This window comes from Tympanuchus pallidicinctus, unplaced genomic scaffold (assembly GCF_026119805.1).
Source record: "Tympanuchus pallidicinctus isolate F22 unplaced genomic scaffold, pur_lepc_1.0 scaffold39, whole genome shotgun sequence".
Lineage (NCBI taxonomy): Eukaryota > Metazoa > Chordata > Aves > Galliformes > Phasianidae > Tympanuchus > Tympanuchus pallidicinctus.
The window spans coordinates 1067938-1088267 of record NW_026294757.1 but is presented as its reverse complement, the minus strand read 5'-3'; the positions used below and the strand labels follow the sequence as shown (position 1 = coordinate 1088267).

The 20330-nt window shown below is 57.2% G+C and overlaps 1 protein-coding gene across 6 annotated transcripts; it reads right to left on the bottom strand.

Annotated features, from left to right (window-relative positions):
* Positions 1–109: 109 nt before the first annotated feature.
* FBXL20 (F-box and leucine rich repeat protein 20) lies at positions 110–19570 on the bottom strand. Of its 6 annotated transcripts, none has more exons than XM_052700086.1 (15): positions 19500–19570; positions 14484–14545; positions 12018–12072; positions 11111–11185; positions 9327–9421; positions 8904–8972; positions 8694–8789; positions 7542–7704; positions 6401–6475; positions 5759–5889; positions 5164–5224; positions 4681–4725; positions 4237–4293; positions 3060–3272; positions 110–2323 (listed from the first exon to the last, which is right to left on the bottom strand). In XM_052700086.1, exons 1-15 carry the CDS (start codon positions 19521–19523, stop codon positions 2216–2218), a joined length of 1329 nt encoding a protein of 442 aa, XP_052556046.1. In that variant the 5' UTR covers positions 19524–19570; the 3' UTR covers positions 110–2215. The 6 variants fall into 6 exon arrangements, with proteins under 6 accessions (XP_052556046.1, XP_052556045.1, XP_052556047.1 ...); XM_052700085.1 differs by lacking the exon at positions 19500–19570 and adding an exon at positions 19190–19352; XM_052700087.1 differs by lacking the exon at positions 19500–19570 and adding an exon at positions 19190–19351 and having other exon boundaries at positions 7542–7668.
* Between the last annotated feature and the right edge of the window lie 760 nt (positions 19571–20330).

Sequence of the window (20330 nt, the reverse complement as noted above, 5' to 3'; positions counted from 1 at the left end):
AAAGCTGGGCTCCAGTTCCACCCCTCAGCTCGCTGCAGATCTGAGGGCAAGCTGCCACTGCACGCAGGCTTTTCTGCTTTGTAAGGATGTTCCTCTAGTAAGACAAGGCTTGGAAAATGGTCTTTATTGGTATTTATTTATAAATACAAACATAAGGAAGAGTCCATTTAGAGACGGATAATTGACTTAAAAGGACACTGTCAAGTAGTTTGAGCTACCTTACGCTGTTACCCTGTTTGAAAACAAACAAAGCTTTGGGTTCTATGCTCTGAGTTCTCTCTTAAACTCAAACCTGTCAAAAGAAATCAGTCTGTCAGCTACGCCCTGGCTCACAGATCAGTTTTGGCTCTCTTATGCCTCAGCATGAGCCGAGTGCTCTGCCAGAGCTGTGCAAACCAGCACCCATCGCTGGTGGGACCCCTCAGCCGTCATCTGCCACCCTGAAAACTGGAGAAAGGAGTTGTGCAGGTGAAGTACAGGAGCATGCTCACCGAGGAGAGAGAATCCACGGATTTGAATAAATAGAATGCATTAAAAGCCATCTAGAGGAAAGGAATTGACAGTATCCTTTTAAACACAGCGAACGTGTGATTTCCTCCCACCAGTCAGCGCATCTGAGAGACGTTAAACTACACCGACGGGTCGGGGAATCCGAGTTGGAGGGGAAGGGGACACAGCTGCTGTGCAGCCCTTGGGGTGGCTCCGTCCTCAGGGCAAACCGCGGCCAAAAGCTGCAATCCCTGGGGCCGCACAGGCAGCAGGGAGGTGAAGCACCGCTCCCAGGGCTGCGGGCAGCTCAGCTGCTTACCGGACCCGCTCCTCTCAGCTGGGATCCATCACATAAATGCGCCCTCTCCCTTCCAACCCGGGGCGCAGGCAGCGGGAACAGCGCCGTGCCGGACCGCTCAGCTCATCCCCACCACCCCGCTCTGCTCTGGCCGTGCTCTGCCCCACGGCACCCCTGCGTTCTGCCCCTCACCCCAAGCACCGGCGCCACCGCTGCTCCCAGCACGACCCCCACTGCTGCTGGAGCGCAGCGCAGCCTCTCTGCCTCCAGCTGGTTCTTCCAGGGCAGCACTTACCTGTGGGCAACGCAGCACAACTGCCCAGCGCTGCTGCACAACGGGACGGCGATGGGCGACAAGCTGTGGCCGGCCCTGCTGCTGCTCCTGCTCCACGGACACAGGGAGGCAGGAGCTCTGGACCAGGACAATCAGCAAAAAGGTTCCGTGTTTATTTTCCTCGTGGGAAGGGGATGAGGGAGCGGAGGGAAAGGACAGCAGAAGCAGCGCTGGAGCAGAGGCTATAGCTTGTCCCCTATAGCAAAGAGTTACGGCCTCATCACCGGGAGAAAACCTGGGATTCCAATCACTTTTTCCATCAGCTCATTGCAGGCTCAGGCTGCCAGCGGTTTAAAAAAAAAAATGAGGATTTTCTTTAAATTTAAATGGCTTTCCCTAAACTTCTTTTGATTTGGTAAATCTCAAAGTTACCAAGTGACAAACGGGAAGAAACAACAACAACAAAAACCAACCAAAAACCAAAAAGTGGGGCGCGGGAAGGGCAAAACCAGAGCCTGACGGTGCAGATCCAGAGCTACAGCACAACACCTCCGGAGCCTCTGAGCCACGGGACGCAGGAGCAGCAGACGAACCTGCGATGGGGGGCCCAGGGGGTCAGCAGGGATGGCAGCAGCAGGGCTCCCATCTCTCACTGCTGCTCCTCCACCCCTCGCTCAGAAGCAGACACACAACGTGGGGCTGTCAGTTTGTTCAGTTTGTTCCTTTGCTTTTTTTTTTTCCACCTGGACAACGGATGCAGGGATAAAGCACGTCCCTTTCTCTCCCTGTTTCCAAGGGTCGCCATTACTTTCTAACCTCTACAGCAGCAACAGTCGTTTTGGGTTTGCAAACATCTCCCCTCCTCACCGCAATGACTTCGTCTGAGCATGCCCAGCAGGAATGGTTCAGAATTATACCAATCCACCTACAGAAAAGCCAAGAGCTCCAGCCCCAGACCGCAGAGTTCATCCGTCTGCTGGAACAGGTGGGGTGTGAATATGGATGTGTATGGGTGGCTCCAGGGGCCGGCGCCGCTGCCCGCTGGCTGCCCCTTGCAAACGACGCCGCATCGCCCTCCTCGAAGGTACAGCTGTCCACCGTCGCTCCAGAGGTGTAATTAAATACTCAGTTTGCAGGGATGGCTGCTTCCAGTGTCATAGGATGATGCAACATCTGCAGAAGCGCTGTCGGCTGCCCCCGACCGATGGAGGCGGTGTCACCGGCGCGAAGTAAGCGTGGACTTTGATGTTGGGTAAATGGGTCTGGAAGAGAAGCACAGCACGTGGAGGGGCAGCAGCAGGGCGGCAGCAGCAGCAGGTGACCTCCTGCACAGCAGAGCTGGGTGGTTTCGGTTCATCGCTGCTGTCTGAGGGTCACAGCACGGAGCATGGAGGGCTGCTGCGCTGCGCTGCTGGCTGCTGACACACAGCCCTGGTGTGCAGAAGCAGTGCCAGGGTGAGCTCACGGAATGACACTGCGCACTGAGTCCCCTCTGCCTCCTGCTACCACTGAGTGGGCAGAGCAAGAGGTGTAGAATGAGAGCAGATGGCCTCACGTTGCACCAGGGAGGGTCAGGTTGGACTTTAGGAACGATTTCTTCCCCAAAGAGCAGTCAGACACCAGCACAGACTGCCTGGGGAGTATTAGGGGGGTCACTGTCCCAGGGGGAGCTCCAGCACCGTGGGGATGTGGCTCTGAGGGCTGCGGTTCGTGGCACGGAGGGGGTGGGTTGGACGTGGGGGTCTCAGGGATCTTTTCCAACCTTAACGACCCAGTGATTTCTTTCTCCAATCACGCTTCCTGAAGAGTTAGGGCTCATCCCACGTTCTGAACACAGGACTGCCATGCATTTTACAGGCGATGGCTCTCAGGATACTTTACAGAACCAGCACCGCCCCTGCATTCCGCCCCAGGAACGGGGAGCTCTGAACGCGAATCCGCTGCCACAGCCCTTCTCTTCCCCCCAGAAGCCTCCCAGCTCCAGCCTCGCGCTCTTACCCTGAGTCTCTTGATCCCCGCCCGCGTGATCTGCTGGCAGTCGTACAGCTCTATCCTCTCCAGGCTGTGGCAGCTCTTCAGGTGCTCCAGGGAAGCGTCGGTGATCAGGGGGCAGTTGTCCAACTCGATCACCTCCAGGCGGTCGTGGGCGCAGGCGCCGTTCCCCAGGTGGCGAATGCCGTCGTCCGTGATCAGCTCGCAGTGGGACAAACTCTGCACCCAAACAGAGGCTGTGAGCCCCCGGCAAGGGGCGGCCAACGCTCTGCTGGGGGCACTGGGGATGAGAGAGAAGCCGGCCGGTGCTCTGTAGGCACACGTGGGTGTTTGGCACAGATCTGGGCTCGTTCTGTGCGCCGGAGCCGCAGCAAAGCTCCAGGAGCCGCAGCAGCGCCTGCGAGGGGGAATTCGTGTGGCTGGAGGGAGCGGAGAGGCGGTGAGAGGAGAGACCCAGGAGAGAGGGCGGCAGGCACTTACTGCAAGGAATGGGATAAATACCTCTGCTATCAAAGAAACCAGCTTTGTAAAACCTCTGTGGCCTTGCACATCATAGCCAGGGCTCTAAACACCTGCAGAAATAGAACGTCACCTGCTTTGTGCACTTCTGGGGGCTGCGTCCTAAAGGTGCTGGGAAAGGAAGCAGGGCTTGAGCTGGAAATGGCATCAGCCCGGAGCTCTGCGGGGGCACAGCTGAGGGGGAGAGCCCACAGACTGCACCCTGCGCCCTCCTCCACGATGGCAAGGAGGCAAAGCTCATGGAGGGGGGGGGAACGGAGATGGAGACAGACTCAACTCCCAGAAACACAGCCCAAGAGAAGCAGCACTGCTCTCCGGAGCCCGTGAGCTCTGCAGCCCTCAGGTGCCCAGCTGTGTTCGAGGTGAGAAGGGCTCTGTTCCTCCAGACGGACTGAGAGCCATCTTAGGGACAGCTCCTATTGAACAGGTGGGGAAAACCCTACCAGGAGCACCCAGCATCCCAGGACTCGCTGCCTGGCAGCTGTGGGTGCCTGGAGGCCAACTACTGCCAGCAGCAGCAGAGGGACAACGGGTTCCTAAGGGTCAGATGCTCAGCTGAGTTCTTCATGACGTGTCCACGAAGTCAAAGAGACAAATTCCCACAGGCAGTGCATGAAATCCCTCATTTGGAGGAAGAAAACACTACGAGTGTCACTCTACTCACCAGAACCTGGAGCCGTGGACAATGTATGGAGAGCTGGATTAACGTGCTGTCTGTTATCTGCAAAAAGAACAGGGCCTCTTCGTGCTGTGTGCTTTGCACGAGGACCTTTTGCCCATCCCTACCAAGGAACAATGGCAAACAGGTGCCCAGTTTGCAGCCCCCAAACCCCTCCATAGTGTCTGAAATGTCTGTGTCTGGGTGCAGGAGGTGTTCAGATCCCTTCCACCAGGAGGGGCACGGCAGCATTAAGTCATACGAAATACAAAGAACTCAACTACAAAGGCAGCGTTTCCTCATCCAGATTCTGTACCATCTTTTTGCCCAGGATTCAAAGGGAAGCTTCATCTGGACACAACCTGCTGCTTTTTCACCACCTTTCTGCACTGCTGCCATTGTGCAATAAGTGAGGAAGCAGCAGTGTGACCGCAGAGCAGCAGCTCCTACCTGGACACACTCCTCCAGGTCCATTTTTTCAAGCTCGTGGCAGTTCTGGGAACAAACAGAGGAGCAAACACAGCGAGTGAGTGCAAAGTTCAGGCAGCAAAACCAAACACCTGCAGCACAGAAAGCCCTCAGCAGGAACAGAGGTTCTTCCCCACGGAATAGCAGGAGAGAAAAGAAAGTTTGCTGCTTCTCAATGAACGCCATGAGAAGAAATCCAACAGATGTCACTCATTTCAATGAGTTTTTGTTAATTCATAGAAAGAAAAGGAGGTGAAACGCAGGGTTGGTCACGTGGAGCACACAGTTCAACCCTGAACAACGAACATTTGGTCATGGTGATGCATCCAACGTTGCCCTTCGGTGGCTGTGAGGTGTGTGGGACACCCCACAGGATGCTGCCTCCCACCCACACCACACAAAGCTGGGTTCAGAGAGGGGGTCACATAGGAAGCAAAGCTTTCACCCCCATGAAGGAGCACTCACCCTGGCCAGAGTCGTGAAGCCCACGTCTGTCAGCTGGGAGCACCTGGCGACTTCTAATATTCTGCACAGAATGAATGGAGAGTGAGTGTGGAGGAGATCTGCCTTCAGAGCACCCACCCACAGCACCTGAATGCACAGAAATACCCCCACATACAGAAACAGGGGCGTGGAGGAACAGAACCGAATTACAGCAAAGTCCTCCAGGAGGAACCTGCCCTGATAAAAAGGTTTTAGCAGAAAGCAAGAGGCTGCGGAGCTGGGAGCTCCTTCAGCGCCAACTCCATCTGCCAGAAAGTCCCAGTGAGAAGAGTGAGAAGCCTGCCATCATCACACCAGGAGGAAACAGTGGTGTTTCAATGTGTTCTCAGCACAGAACTGACCTGACCTCAACTGTTTTGCATTAAAAAAAATATATTACAGAGCAGACATGCAAAGGTTTAAAGAGAGACTGCTGCAGCGCACCACCACGGCACGGAGCTCTCCTCCCACTGCTCTGATTGAGAAAGCAGAGCTTGGTGCAACCAGGAGCAGCTCCAGCAGCAGCCCCAGCTCTGAGCAGCCCCACGCAGCCCTCAGCTCTGCACCAAGGCCTTACCTGAGCCTCGGGCAGTTCTGTCCCAGGGCGTTCAGGATGGCATCTGTAATGTTGCAGCAGCCCGAGGCGCACAGCGATTGCAGCTTGTGGCATCCTCTGCATATTGTAATGAGACCATCATCTGTTATTTGCTACAAGAAAAACAACAACACCATCACAAGGAATAACAGAGGAGTGGAGCTGCGCCGCGCTGCGTGTTTCCCTCTTGGGTTTCCAACCAGGAAAGTAACTGATGCCACGCTGTGCTTCTCAAACTGCAGTCAGCCCTGCAGCCCGGGGCTGCTGCCCTGCTCTGCCTGCAGCAGGCACACAGCGTGCACACAGCCCACCCCAAACACCTTTTGGGTGCAAACAGACATTTGCTCTGGAATCCTGCAGGGGAACTGCTGCTCTTGGAGCAGTGCACGACTGGCTGAGCACCGCCAGCATTCCAACCCCGTGGAAAGAATGCTTGCAGCACAGGAGCTCAGCAGCCCTGCAGGCAGGGCAAGGAGAACAACGCTTCCACCAAACCCAGCGCTGCACCTGGGGCTGAGGAGCACTCCCAGAAAAGCTGTTTCAAATCAGCTCTTTTTAAAAGGCCTGGCAGTGCACAGCTGTGTGCACCACGGCCACGTGCTGGGAGCACGGTGTGGTACTTACTAAGCACGTCTGGAGGTTTAACGTCACCAACTCAGGACAGTTTGCACCGATGTATTTGAGGGCTTCGTCCTCGAGCTGGGGAGAAAAATCAGAGAGTGAAGCAACGCTGCAATGCTTGAAGCAGTGCTCCAAAGAAAGATTTGGGGACAAGGAAACGCGGGGATGGGGTGGCTGTGTGGGAGGAGGGCAGTGCACTGCATGGGAGGAGCACAGCGCCGCTTCCACTGCTGCAGGAATGGAGTGCAAAGACCCACAGCCCAGCCTGAGGGGGAGGCAGACCCAGGCACACACATGGCAGGAACAAAGCCAGCAGTGGGGTCACAAACCAGCCCCAGGAATGAGGGCTGCGCTCTGCCAACCGAGGCCACAAGTGACACCACCTCTATATGGCAACAGGGGAGCTCTCAGAAAGATAGAGAGCATTATTTCAGTTTGAGGAGCACAAACACACCCAGGGTTCCTTAGGATGATTAAAAAAAAAAAAAAAAAAAGCTTGCTATTCTTAAATCCATAAGAACAGATGGCAAAGCAATTGATTGCGAGGATGTATTGCCATCAATATTACTCGTGGCTCTGTAAATGATGAGAAACTCAAGCTGTTCCTCCGACCTCAGCCCTCCAAACAGGCTGGGATGCCACCAGCTCCAGTCCTCACGGCCATTTGTGTGACACACGAGTGTCTCCCTGCACACACCACGTGTCAGTGCTGCCCTTATCATGGCCACCCTTCAGGACTCGGCGTCCTTGCATGGAGAAATGCGCTTTTTGTACCTACAGCAGTTTATCTATAGGCAGCAGATGGAAATGGCAGTGACTCACACTTGAGGAATGCACACCCCAAGAGAAAAATAAATGCAAAACACAGAGCCTGGGCACCAGGAGCAGTTTGGCTGCCAGGTCTACCCAGCAGGTAACCCCAGCCCCAGCTGCCCGCAGCTCTGGGACAGCTTTCAGCTGTGGTCACTGCTGCTCTCCCTTCCCAAGGCTGAGATTTGAGATGTGACACAGAGCAAACCAAGAGGCAGCTGCAGGCGCTGGCAGGGCGCTCAGGCACCCCAAGGGAGCAGCAGCCACCCCTGCCACCCACAGCCAGCCCAGCAGGGACCAGCCAGCCGTCATCCCTGGTCCCATTGCCCCATACCTGTGTGCAGCCCTTCAGGGACAGCGCTTTGAGGCCCCCGCAGCCCCTCACCAATGCCTGGACGCCATCCTTGGTCACTTGGTCACACCAGGAGATGTTGAGCTGCTCCAGCAACGGGCAGCCCTCGCTGGAGAGGTGAGAGGAGAAGGCTGGAAGCTTTTGGCTTTGTGTTAGAAGGAAATCCTTCAAGTCAGGAATCCAGGAAAACCCCATTTCTGAGTGGCACCTGCACCCCACAGCAATGGGGCCCCTCTATCAACGGTCAGAGCCCACAGGGGCAGCAGCAGGAGCTCTGAGCAGGGAGCAGCAGGGCCAGCCCTGAATGCTGCCCCCCATTCAGACACCTCCTGGTTCCTGCACAAGGACAGCACAGCCCGGGTGCATCCTGCACCTCAACACACCCTCAGCCAAAACCCAACGCTGGGCTGATTTCCACCAGCAGCTCCCATCCAGGTGGACTTCTGCAGCACAAACCTGCCCACGTGAAATTAGGGATGCAAATGAAGACCCCCAAGGGAGGTTCCAAGTATTTTCATGCAGCTACAAAGATAATTTAACTGTTCAGTTATCCTTTCAAATCTGCCTTTCCTTTTGGTGTCCAGACTAATCCTCAGATTATGTCCCCTGTAATGCTGTTTTCTTGTGTTTGATTGCTGGGATATCAGTTGAAACTCTTCTGGTGACACCTCAGCCCCCGTTGTTCCCTTTGGGAGTTTTGTGCCTCCCAACACCTCCCACCAATGTCTGCCTTTCCCTTCCTTTCCCAGACCACTCGGCCACGCCACGCAGCAGATTGGGCAGTGCTGTGTCTCCTAAGCAGTTCAGAAAGACAAACAGTCACACGTTCACCTCCCAGCTATGTAAACACTCAGCAGCACCCTGACAGAGCAGGAGCCAGCTGGAAACACAGGAGGAGCTTTTAAGAAAGGCAGGGTGACTTTTTGGGTTCACCTCCACGTCCTGAATGCAACGTAATGCTTCTGCTAACGACCACCAGGACCCATAGGGCCAGCTGGAATCCCCAAAGCCCTGCAGGGATCTGAACTCTGAACTCAGCTCCCAGCTCCTCTGCAGCACCACGCAGTGCCACCATCAGTCCCCTCTGCCCTCCCATCCCAGCACTTTCGGGTCAGGTCGGCCGTGTCCTCCTACCTGAGTGCCTTCAGGGACAGGTTGGTGATGGAGGTGCAGGACGCCAGGTCCAGGTGCCGGAGTTTGGAGCAGAACTTACTGAGGCTGGTGCACGTGCTGGAGGAGAAGAGAGAACAGCAGCGTGCTGGGTTTACCCCGAGCCCCGCACTCTCCTTGTGACGCACAGCATGGAAAGGGAGAAGGGAGGAATAGAGAGGAGCTGGCACTCACGCATCTGTGATTTTGGTGCAGCCGTTCAGGTTCAGCACTTCGATATTCCTGCAGTTTTGTGCAAAGGTCCTTTAGGAAAGGAAAGGCAAAACACAGCTCTTGTCAGCCAATGGGTTTCCCAGTGTTCTGCTGCGTTTCGTGAGTGCAGCAGCTACAACTCAACCGGATGGGCTCAAGTAAAAGAAATAAAGACAGAATGAAATAGATCATTTGTGTTGGCCATCACTCGCCCTGGGATCTCCCACTCTTTGTCATTCGGCCCTGAGGGCAACATCACAGTGCAAAGGTGAGATGATCGCTGAGAAATGCAGACATCGCTGCTTTGAGCTGCTTTATGTCGGACACAGAGCTGAGGATCCTTGCTCTGCTGCCCCCCAAACCCACCCCCATGGGCTGCAGGGCCCCTCTGTGCCATGGCTCTACCTCAGTGCGTTGTCCCCGACTCCCTGGCAGCCACGCAGGCTCAGCTTCCTCAGGAACCCCCCGCACCTCTTCGAGATGTTCTCCACCACTCGGCCCTGGTGAGGACAGAAGGAGCCACGTTAACGTCCCAAAGACCTGCAGCACCAATGGAGAGCTGTGTGCGCTCAGCAGTTTGTTATTCTGGCTAAAATGGCACTTGGAGAACAAAGCTCCATGGGGACAACCTGCAGGCAGGCCGCAGGTGGGCTGAGCAGGGAAAGCCTGAGAGAACATTGGCACAGCGTGCAGCAATCCCAGCTGCTGTCCCCTGCTTTATCCTGCGGCTGCTCCCCACGCAGCAGGACCCCCCTCTCCATTCCCCAAGCGCTGGGAGGCACCGAGGAGCCCTGCAGCACTGAAGATGTTTTCCTAAAATCTTTTTCCAACCAGGCAATCAATCAATAATCCACCACCAGGCCCAACGTGCACAGCCGGAAGTGGGACAGCAGCTCCGCTGCAGCTGTGTGTCAGAACAGCTGGTGCCCACCTCTATGGGATGTGCAACAGCTGGGGGCACAGCTGGGGAACATCTGGGGCTCTGGGAACAGCTGGGGCACAGCTGGGGCGGCGTGGGGCTGAGTCTGCCCTATGGCTCTGGGAAGGACTGAAACAGGACGAGCAGCTCCCCTAGCAAGCCTATGAGTTCCTACCCTTCAACAGGAGGATCTGAGTAAGTCTGACTACAGGTGGAGTTTGTGCCAGAGGTCGGAGTGACACAGCTTCAGAGCAAACATAATTTAGGCCACCATTAAGCCCAGCAGGTGCCTCGAGGTTCCGTGCCACGCATGGCAGTGCTTTGTCTTAAAAGGGGAATTTGGTGCTCGTGGAGGAACACATCTGACACAGGGTGGTGGTGGAGACGTTCACAGCTCCCAGAAGGTGAGCACTCCCCCTCTGCCCCCTGGAGAGGGCAGCTCTGGCTGTGGGATGCAGCGCTTCCATAGGGCAGAAGGCGCAGGGCACTTGGGAGAGGAGGATCAGTTATCAGGAGCAGCAATCACAGCGTGTGCTTCCTGCAGCACTGAGGGGCTGAGCCCAGCCCTGCACAGACTGCTTTAACTCCTTCCTCCACAAACACCATCTGCACCTCCCCGCTCCCCCACACTGCTGTTCCCATCCACCTGACACCACTCTGCACAGAGTCAGAACGAGACACTCCTTACCTCCCTTCTCTAAAAGGTTTTCAAGGGAACAGAAACGTTCCAGGAAGAATTGAGGGGTTTTGGTGCTGTGTTGGGGTCTTTTATCCCTATAAATGCAACTTCACCGTTTAAACAACGTGACAACAGCACCCACTGCTCCTCAGCACCTCATCCTGTCGGTGCCAACGAGACCACATCCAACAGATCAGAACAGCAGCAAGGAGGATTCCTAATGCTGCATCGATGGGGAAGGGCTCTGAGCCCAGGCAGCCCCCCCAGGACTGCAGGTTTGGGTACTGGAGACAGGGAAGATGTGCAGGCCATGCTCCAGGAGCAGCACAGCTCTCCCAGCTGCTCCACCTCTGCCTTCACAACGTCCCTCCTATTGCCATCCTTTATGCTTTGATACAGATATGGAATCCCATCCATTTTCAAAAGCTGAATGGGTTGTGAGCCCATAACGACTCCCTGGGGCCACGAACTGAAATTAATGATTTCTGTCTCCGGGGAAGGCAGGAAGGGCTGTGCTGGGAGCATTAATCCGTGCTAGGCTGTAATTACATTTCAACAAGAAAAATGGGTTTGTATGTCACTTAATTATACCTCAATATCCCTCTGGAAATCAAACAGGTCAATTCGCTGCCAGTTACTGCCATCCAGGGCCAGAACATTCCATGCCTTTATTGGAGGAAAAAATGTAAATGTCTGGTTAATATGAAAAATACCAACAACCCGACAGGGGGGACCCAGTTACAGCTTGTTCCTTTCAGAAACAACCGTTCTGCCTCAGATGGCAACACAACAATTAGAGCCAATGAGAACAGCTCGGTCCGTGCTCACTGTGAGCACGGTGTGTGGGACCTCACAGCCCAGGGAATTGGATGGGATCTCAGAGCTCACGGAACCACCAGCTGGGTTGGGTTGAAGCCCCCCATCCTGCCATGGGCTGACTGCCTCCACCAGGCCAGGTGCCCAGGCCTCAGGCACCCACAGCTCCAGGGTGGCCCCCCCCCCCCCTCCATCCTGCCCACTACCAGCAATCAGTTATTTTACTCTTTATCAACCAAGGTTTTCAGCACGGTGCCACGTTCAAAGTTGCAATTACATCAGCAAAGCAAACAGCTGAATCTCATCACGGCCAGCATTAAGAAAGAGTGCAGCAATGTTTGTGCATAGGCGTATTTTTACAGCACACCCACTGTGAGCGCCGGGCTGCACCTCCAGCACAACAGCAGCTCTTGTGCAAGCCAGAGAGAACTGTGAGAGCCCATGGACTCCCTGCATTATAAACCTGTGTTTGTTTTAAGGTCTGGTTATTGCCAAAAGGAAGCCCAGCAGCTCCAGAGGAAAGGGCACTTATCAGTGGGTGCAAATTGCAATGCATCTCACTGCGTGACGGTGCTGCAGCTCTGCACCACTTTACAAGGCAGCAGTTGGAGCAGTCAGTGTGCAAAGCTCCCCACAAAGCCCTGTGTGGTGCTGGGGGGGCCCTGCAGCAGGAGGTTCTTACCCGGGAGACCTGAGCACAGCGACACAGAGTGACCACATCCAGGAAAGAGAAAATCCTGCAATGGAAAAGAGATCTTTGTGTTACCTGCATTTACGAGGCAGAACGTGTGAGAAAAAAACAACATAAAAGGGGTTGGAGCGAGCAGGAATTGCCTGATAACACAGCATCCAAGGGCAGCTCTGAGAACGAGCAATGCCCCGCCGCCCCAAAAACCTGGACTGCTCACCCAGCCCTCCCTTGGATCAAATGCTATTTGTGTGCCCACTGGGGGTGCATTCAGCACAACGTCAGTGCACAACAATACAAGGAAAGCTGAGGGAAATGAGAGAAGCGAGGGAAAATTCCTACTTTTACCCCAGATTCCCACCAGAGGAACACAAAGAGCCACCCCAAGTCCACGGGACCAGCAGCTAAGCCAACAACGGGGCTCCATTTCTGCACTTCCATAAAAATCACTTTCTCCACGGAAATCCCAGGCTATTAATAACCCCCTCATCCTCCTGTCAGCGCTTTGGGTCCTGGCCCAACTCCTTCCTGCTTCCTGCTCCTCCCTTCCCAGCCTACGCCCAGCACAGGGGATGCCAGCACAGCACCGCACGGCTTCCCAGTGCAACACCTGGGAGCTCCACCAGGGCCCGGGGCTCCTTTTGGGGAGCCAAACCTTTCTGCCTGCTCCTCATCTCAGGGATTCGCACCCCTCTGCCCTCCTGCTCGCCCCCCTTCCCCTCCGAGCCTTGTGCTCACGGACAGAGCCTGGGGACTTCTGCCTCCCAAAGCTCACGGAGCATTCCTCTGTGTTTTCTGCACTGCTCTGACGTTGGCTCACGAGCGGAGCAGTGACTCAGCACACCCAGCCTCACACACTGCTCTCAGCAGCGGCCGTGGCTCCGCTCTGCACTTTGGTCAGTCCAGCCTCAGCCATTGGCAGAGCCCCAGGAGAGCAGCAGCACGGCTCCGTCCCGCAGCACAGCGCCGAGCTCCTGGGAGCGCAGCAGGGACGCAGCTGGGCAAAACCCCAAAGCCCACCAAGGAGCTGCCGTGGGGCTCGGCAGCCGCTGAACTGCAGCCCTCCTTCACACGGCGTGGGATGAGCGACCTGCATGGGGTGCAACAGAGCAAAGGGAACCTTTGTGTTCACCTGAGCTCAGCTCAAGAAAAGCCAAGCTGGTGAGCGGCTCTGGGGGTGGAAGGGAGCCTGAACGGCACTCTGCTGAGCAGCTCTGGGTGCTCTCAGTGAGAGGGACAGCAGAATTCCTCCTGGATCATCCCAAGGCAGCTCCAGCATCGGATGGGGAGGGGAGGGGAGCGCTGAGTGCTCCCAGCTGGGGCTCAGACAGCTCTGGTGCCGATCAGGTGAAGTATTTCATGGTGAGGCAGCTCAGCACGGTGAGGATGGGGCTACGCCTCCCAGCCTGGCTCTGGCAGCACATCCACAGCGCGATGCAGTCAGAACACTTTCAGCCCCTTCATCCATCGGGGATTGCCTGGCACTCCTCACTTTCCCACTGCAGCCAGCTGAGGGTCAGCAACTCTCTAGCAGCAGGGAGCTGGGAGAGACCCCAGCCGGGAGCAGGAGCTCCTACCCCAACCTCAACCCAGGCAGGACCTGAGGGGTCCAGGGAGGGGCTGGCGAGGTCCTGCAGCCCCCCACAGCCCTCCCACAGCCAGCCCAGCTCCCAGGCAGGGAGCCACTGCTGGAGCCACACATTTCTGGAGCTCAGGCTGGGACAAAGGCCACTGTTCCCCTCTTTCACATCCACCCCCTCTTTATTTTGCTCAAGCACAGCTTTCTTCCTTTGCAACCACATACACGAGGCGTCGATGCCATCTGCAGAATGAACAAATTGGGGAACAAGGCACCACGCTGTAGTGCTGCTCAGACACACACGTCTTTGTCTCACAGACAGTGACACATTTACAGGAGATTCCTGCAGATAAACGCATCCAAGTTTCTCTTTCAAAGGCCGCACTGTCAATCCACGCTGATTAATTTGCACAGTATGCTAACAGTGGATTCCAGCTCTCAAAACCATCACGTATGAACCTTAACGTTTATGAACTCCACCTCCTCCTACTGCCCAGGTGCCACCTGTGGCACAGCAGTGACACGGGGACACCAAACCACCCCCAGGCCCCCACCTCCTCACCCCACTGACTCCCAGTGCTCCCCGTGACGCTGCTCTTCTGTCCCCATCCCAACCACATCTGCTCCCCATCCCACTCCCCTCCCTCCCTGCTGGGTCCGAGTGCCACGCTGCTCTCTCCCTCCACTTTCATTAAGGAACCTGTTCAGCCCTACGCCTCTCCCATCCACAGAACAGGCACCCAGCAAATCAACACTCAGCATGAAGTGCTGGAGCACACCGTGCTCTCTTTGCTTCTCTTTGCTTGCAGCTCTGCCAGGACCTCAGCCCGGCTGGTGCCTCCCACTGACAGCACAGAGCACTGATCCAGGGAGGCTCTTACCGCAGCAGCAGCTCTTTGGGAAGCTTCTTGTTGATCACAGCTTCATCATTGTTTGAGAACATCTGTAACGAGAAAGAACAACAGCAGGTTGGCCATACGTTTTCCTTATGGCAACAAAACCCGCTGCAGGGAGGGAGCTGCTGGGACAGCCCAACCAGAGTGCTCAAGGGAAACCCTGTGCACGTCATCAGGCTCCCAGGAGGGACCAGCACTGCACGGAACACTGCACCCAACGCAGACCCTCTGTGGGGGAAGTTGAAGGGGAGATGTGTAGTAGGCAGCTGAGATGCTCGGCACCCCCTGTCCCAACCCTGTGCAACTGCTTCCAGCCACGGGAAACTGAGTAATCAAAAAGTGGGCTGCAGTCATTAGAGGGTAAATAACACATTCTGGAATTTGTTTTTAAGCAAGGAAAGGTGGAGGGCCGACAGTTGCCATTATAAATTAGGGATTACAAGCACAGCTGCATGCTTTGCCTCTTACATCCCCACCCAGCCCTCATGGAGATGTGTCACAGATCCACCTCCCCAGCTCAGATGGAACCTTTTGCCGCCCTGAAACGGAAGAATCAGAAACATCAGCGTGGATTCAGCCCTGGCTGCGCTGCACCCCAGTGCGTTTTGGGCACGGGCTCAGCTCTGCTCCCAGCAGAGATGCACAGAGCCACGGTGGGAGCAGGGAACGTCCCCGCAGAGCAGCAGCTGTCTGTGCACACAGGGGCTCCCTGCAGCCATAAGTGAGGGCTGTGCAGGGATGCCACCGAGCCCCACTGCTGCTGCGTGCATCTCTGTGGCACCACTGACCCCGGTGTGACTAAGCAGGGAGAGGAGAAGAGAATCAGCTCCTGACCGGCCAGGCTGATTATGGGCTTAATATCCCTAAAAATAGCTGTGTGTGTGATGTGCCCAACGTACACCATCAGATCCCTGCTTCGTCTGCCTTGGAGCAGCTCTGTATGGAGGGATGGGGTGAGGAGCTCCCTTCCTTCAGCCCAATCACGGGCTGCATCCATAGCAAAGTCAGAAGGAGCCAGGCCAGCAGTGGGATCACGGGGCACTGAGATGGAGCAGCCCAGAACGGCACAGCTCTCCCCCATGCCCTGCAGAGGCACGCAGTGCCTCACACAAACCACACAGGGAACCCAATGGGAACCACAGGGGCCATCCGTGCTGCCACCAAATGCAATTCTGAGCACCCGTTACGTTGTGCTTTTTATTCAACCCAGTGTTTTGGTGCTGTTTCAGAGCTCCATTAAAAGCCCCCAGCATTTGGGCCGCAGGGCGTTTCGCTGCCTATCACACAGATCTGATTGAAGCACTGCTGCCTCTTCCCACGGCCTCCAGTTGTGTGTGAGCACTGCTGTGCCAGCTTCACATCCAGCTCCGAGTGCCACCGCGATGATGGTGACAGTGCTATGGGCACAGACCCCACGGATACGTCCTCACCCACTGCAATGGGTGCGGGGTGGCCCAGCTGGGACCGGCCCTGCTGCGCGTCGCATCGGCTTTCCCAACGCAGTGACTCAGGTGCAATCCCGGGCAAGGCGATCCGGCAGTGAAAACAGTAATTAGGCATTACAGCCCGGGCCCCAATTAAGACTGGTATCTAAAGCAGCACAAGGCATGGCGACACGCAGGCTGGCCCTGTGCCTGTTAGGCAGGCTGCAAGGCACAACCAAAGCCAACTGCGGCACAAGGCTGCGCTGGGAGGTCAGGCTGAGCATCCTAAGAGCAGCGTGGTGGGGAGTCACCGTGCCCAGAGGTGTCCCAGCACGTGGGGACGTGGCGCTTGGGCACAGTGGGACGGACCAGGGTTGGCCGGGGGGTCTGAGGGGTTTTTTCTGACCTTAATGACTCTGTGATTCTCCCCCCTCTCTTGCCCAACGATCCCAGCTGGGAACAAACAGCCCGCACTTGCGACACAGGCAGCTCCTGCAGGTGACACGGCGAGGTCGAGCAGCGCTCATTTAATCCACACGGCTCGTAAAGCTCTCCCTAATTACGGCAGGGCACAAAGCACCGGGAGGCCGAAACCCGCCCCAACCCCACTGAACAAAAGGATGCAAATGAAAAGCAGCCCAGGTTGGTTTCCCTGCTGATAAAGAGAAGGCAGCTCGTTTCTCAACGCGCTGCTCCCCAAACATCACCAGCCCCATAGCGCAGAGGGAAGCACCGAGCAGCTGAGCTGCACCCGACCCTCCTGCAGCCCCCAGACCCCCCCAGCCCTCCCCGGGTGTTTGCAGCTCAGCTGCCCAACTAGTGCCACAACGTAACACAAGTTATGTTCAACCGCTCCTCATCTCCACTGTTCAACCACCGCTCTGCAGATGGATCTGCAGGAACTCTGCTTACTTCTCTGCTGCCTTCAGGAGTGGGGGCACGAGGCAACACCAAACACAATGGGGACAGCAAACAGGAGAGCAGGGAAACGCTCAGCTTCCACACCTCCACCCCAACGTTGGGCACCGACCGCCCTCCCCACCGCCCCCTCCCTGCTGTAGGAAAGCTGCTCTGACCCCCGAGCCCCACACTGCCTTCACTCAGCAGGGCTTTCTCTTCTCTTCTGCCACATATCAGACACGATGGGTTCTGATCCATTCCCTCCCTCCCAGCAAGCAGAGGCTGCGCGATGCCCAGTTACAAACCCTGCTCCTGCTGCGCCCCTCTGCTCACACAGCCCCAGCGCTGCCACAAAGCCCAGCCTGGAGCACAGCAAACAAAGAGCCCCAAAACGGAAACACGGGAAGCACGTGGAGATGGGAGCCCTGCACTCCAGAACGGGATTAGGAAAACTGACATCACCCTGAATGCAGACAGGACTCATTACCAAGAGGCAATTCGGTTCTGGAGCATTTTGAGCTTCCCATCCTGCTCACAGCTTACCTCGTCCCACGGCAGCCCTGAAGTCAATCGAGCCCCAGGAGCTGCGCCAGCCCGGTCAGAGTCCTCCCAAAGTCAGCATCCTGAATCCCAGCTGAGGATGCATCTGTCCCAAGGATGGAATCTGCACGGCTCTCACTCCCTCCCACAGCTTTTCTTTTTTCCACGGCACAAACTGCCCCATAAATGCTCCGCAGCCCAATTCGGCTGCAGTTAATTGGAGGTTTCGAAGGCTCCCGCAGGAAGCCAGGACGGCTGCTGCTGGGTTTTTTTTTGTGTGCGTGTGTTTTGTTTTGCTTTTGTTTGAGGATGTAGTGGAGACTTACACGTATTGCTCACAGCCTGGAAATAAAACAGCTGTAATTACTCCGGGTTGACGACGTGGCTCAGCGCATCGCAGGGCAGCGCTGCTCACACTGCCAGCCCCGGGCCTGGTACCCAGCACTGCTCCTGGGTCTGGGCCATGACAGCAGTGGGAAACAGCTGCTCTGCTCTGAAAACAGCACTGGGGGGGGGCTGAGCACTGGAGGGGAGGGGAAGGTCTGAGTGCCTGAGTTCTGTGCATCCCAGGCAGGTGTGTGCGGTCAGAACAGGTGCAAGAAGCGATGGGGCTGGAGCAGCTCAAAGCAGCTCCCCTTCTGTCCTCTCCCCTCTCATCTGTTGTGCTTTGGGAAGCACAGAAAACCCCACGTGAAATCCAGATCACGATCTGCTCCAGATTAAACCAATGCCACTGAAAATTAGGAGTCAACCTGGGCGAAGCTCGCCTTTTTGTTTGCTTTGTTGGATTATTTTCTCTTTGTTGTCCACGGGTTCAGGACAGGCTGTGCTGGGCACTTCACAGCTCCTGCTCTCCTTTAATACCACCCCCCCACTCGAGTTGGGCACACAGAATCCACGCACACCTCGCAGCAAAAGGCGCTCAGCCCATCGCCCACCACCCCCTCTGTGACTCCAATAAGAACCGATTAGGGCCCCCCCCCCCCCCAGCAGCGCCTCGCTCAGCAGATTTCTGCTCCATTGTCCCTCACTGTCCCCACATCACATGAAACAGCGGCTCTTTGTCAACAAACAGAGCTCTGGAAGCAGCACGGCGTTGTTGTCTGGAAGGTGCCACCAACTCCAGCTGTGCACCCTTCTGACCAAAGGGGGGAACGTTTCAGCCCTTCGGCCCCAAACATCCGCAGCACAAAGGATTCGTTTAAAGGTGAGGAGCTCTCAGCTCTCCCCAGGGCAGATTTGGACACGTGGGGGTTGGGGGGGGGGGGGTCAGGGCTGTCAGTGCACACAAACCTCACTGCTCTCAACACAGCTGAGATGGGCAAGGCCCGCGGGCAGCTTTTGGGTGACGGCTGTCAGCACAGCCCCTCCCCAACCCCCCCATCACCATCCGAGCATCTCGCTTAGCGAGCCGTGCGGGAGGGGCGCTGGGTAAACAACGCCTCTTATTTTATGAGCGTTTGTGACCAAAGGAAGGGGACAACGCAGCTCCGGCCCACAGCCACCCCCAACCAAAATTAAAACCAGAATAACAACAGAAATCAAATAAACCCACAGCGCTCCCACCGCAGCGGACGGGATCCGTCCCCGCAGCGCAGCCCCGCACCGCCCCCCCCGCAGCCGTCACACCGCACCACGGAAGGCCGCACCGGGCTGCAGCCCGCCGGGTCCCTTCGGGGCTGCGGGGGAGGGAACGGAACCCCCTGCCCCCCCTCACCACCGGACCCCTCCCCCCTCCCCAGGCAGCTCCGCTCCCCCCGGCCCGCGCCGTCTCCCGCCCCCCCCCCCCGGGCCCCGCAGCCCCCCGGGCCGAGGCCGCGGCCTCACCTCGAAGCGGCTCTTGGTGACGCCGTTCATCTCCCTACGCATGGCGAGGGGTGTGCGGGGGAAGGGAGGGGGCTGGAGAGGGGGCCCGGCCGGGGCCCGGTGTGAGCCGAGCTCCTACGGCCTCAACTTCAACCCCAAACAAAAACACGGGGCACCTGCCAACAACGCGCGCGCTCATTGGTCGGCGCCGGGGCACGGCTGGTGCTGCGGCGCGGGGGGGGGGAGGGGGGTGCGAACGGAGGAGAGTGCGCGGTTCTCATCGCCCCCCCCCCCCCCCCACAACCCCCCGCCTCACCCGGTGCCCACCTACCCCGCAGAGCGCCGCCGCGCCCATCGCGCCCAGGTGCCGCAGGGGGGCTTTGGGGGGTCCCCACCCCTTCCCGGTACCGGGGTCCGCGGGGTGCCCCCCCCCCCCACACAGACAGACAGACACCCCCGGGGGAGCGCTGCACCGCCGCACCGGGGGGCTGCGATGAGGGGGGGGCGGTGGGGGGGGTTCCCGGGGGTTGAGCCCCCCGCCCCGCGGTTCCCTTCCGGGAGGAGCAGACGGGGCGCGGGAAACGACCAATGGCGCGCCGAGTTGGCGCGACGTCACGGTGACGTCATTCGCGCGGGAAAATCGAGCATGGCGGAAAGCGCCCCCTGCCGGCAGCGCCGCCGCCCGGGGACGCGTGCGAACCGCGAGCGCGATTCCACCCCCAGGCGCGGATTTACGGAACGAACACGTAGAAAAGAACCGTTTTTCTTTTAATCTCAGCCTACGCTCCTCCCCTCGAGGTTAAAAGGTTTGGCTTTTATTCTGTGTACACGCTGATCTTTCCAATACTGAAAGACGGATCATCGAGAATAAGCAAAAATAGTTAAAAAATAAAGCATTTGTAAGAGAGCAAGCGTTCGCACAGCGCCCTGCTGGCTGCGGAGCAGCCACGGCGCCCTCGCCTCTCCCCGGCTCCCCTCCCCCGGCACTGCGCACGGCGCCGCGGGTCCCGCCGCTCCCCCCCTCCCTCGCCCACAGCCGGGGGTCACTGAGTGCAGCAGGGCCGAGGGCAGAGCTTTGCCCCCCGCGTCTGTGCGGGTGTCGCAGCGCCCACCTGACGCAGGAGATGAATTCTGAACGTTGAACTTTGGTCTTGGGCAAACG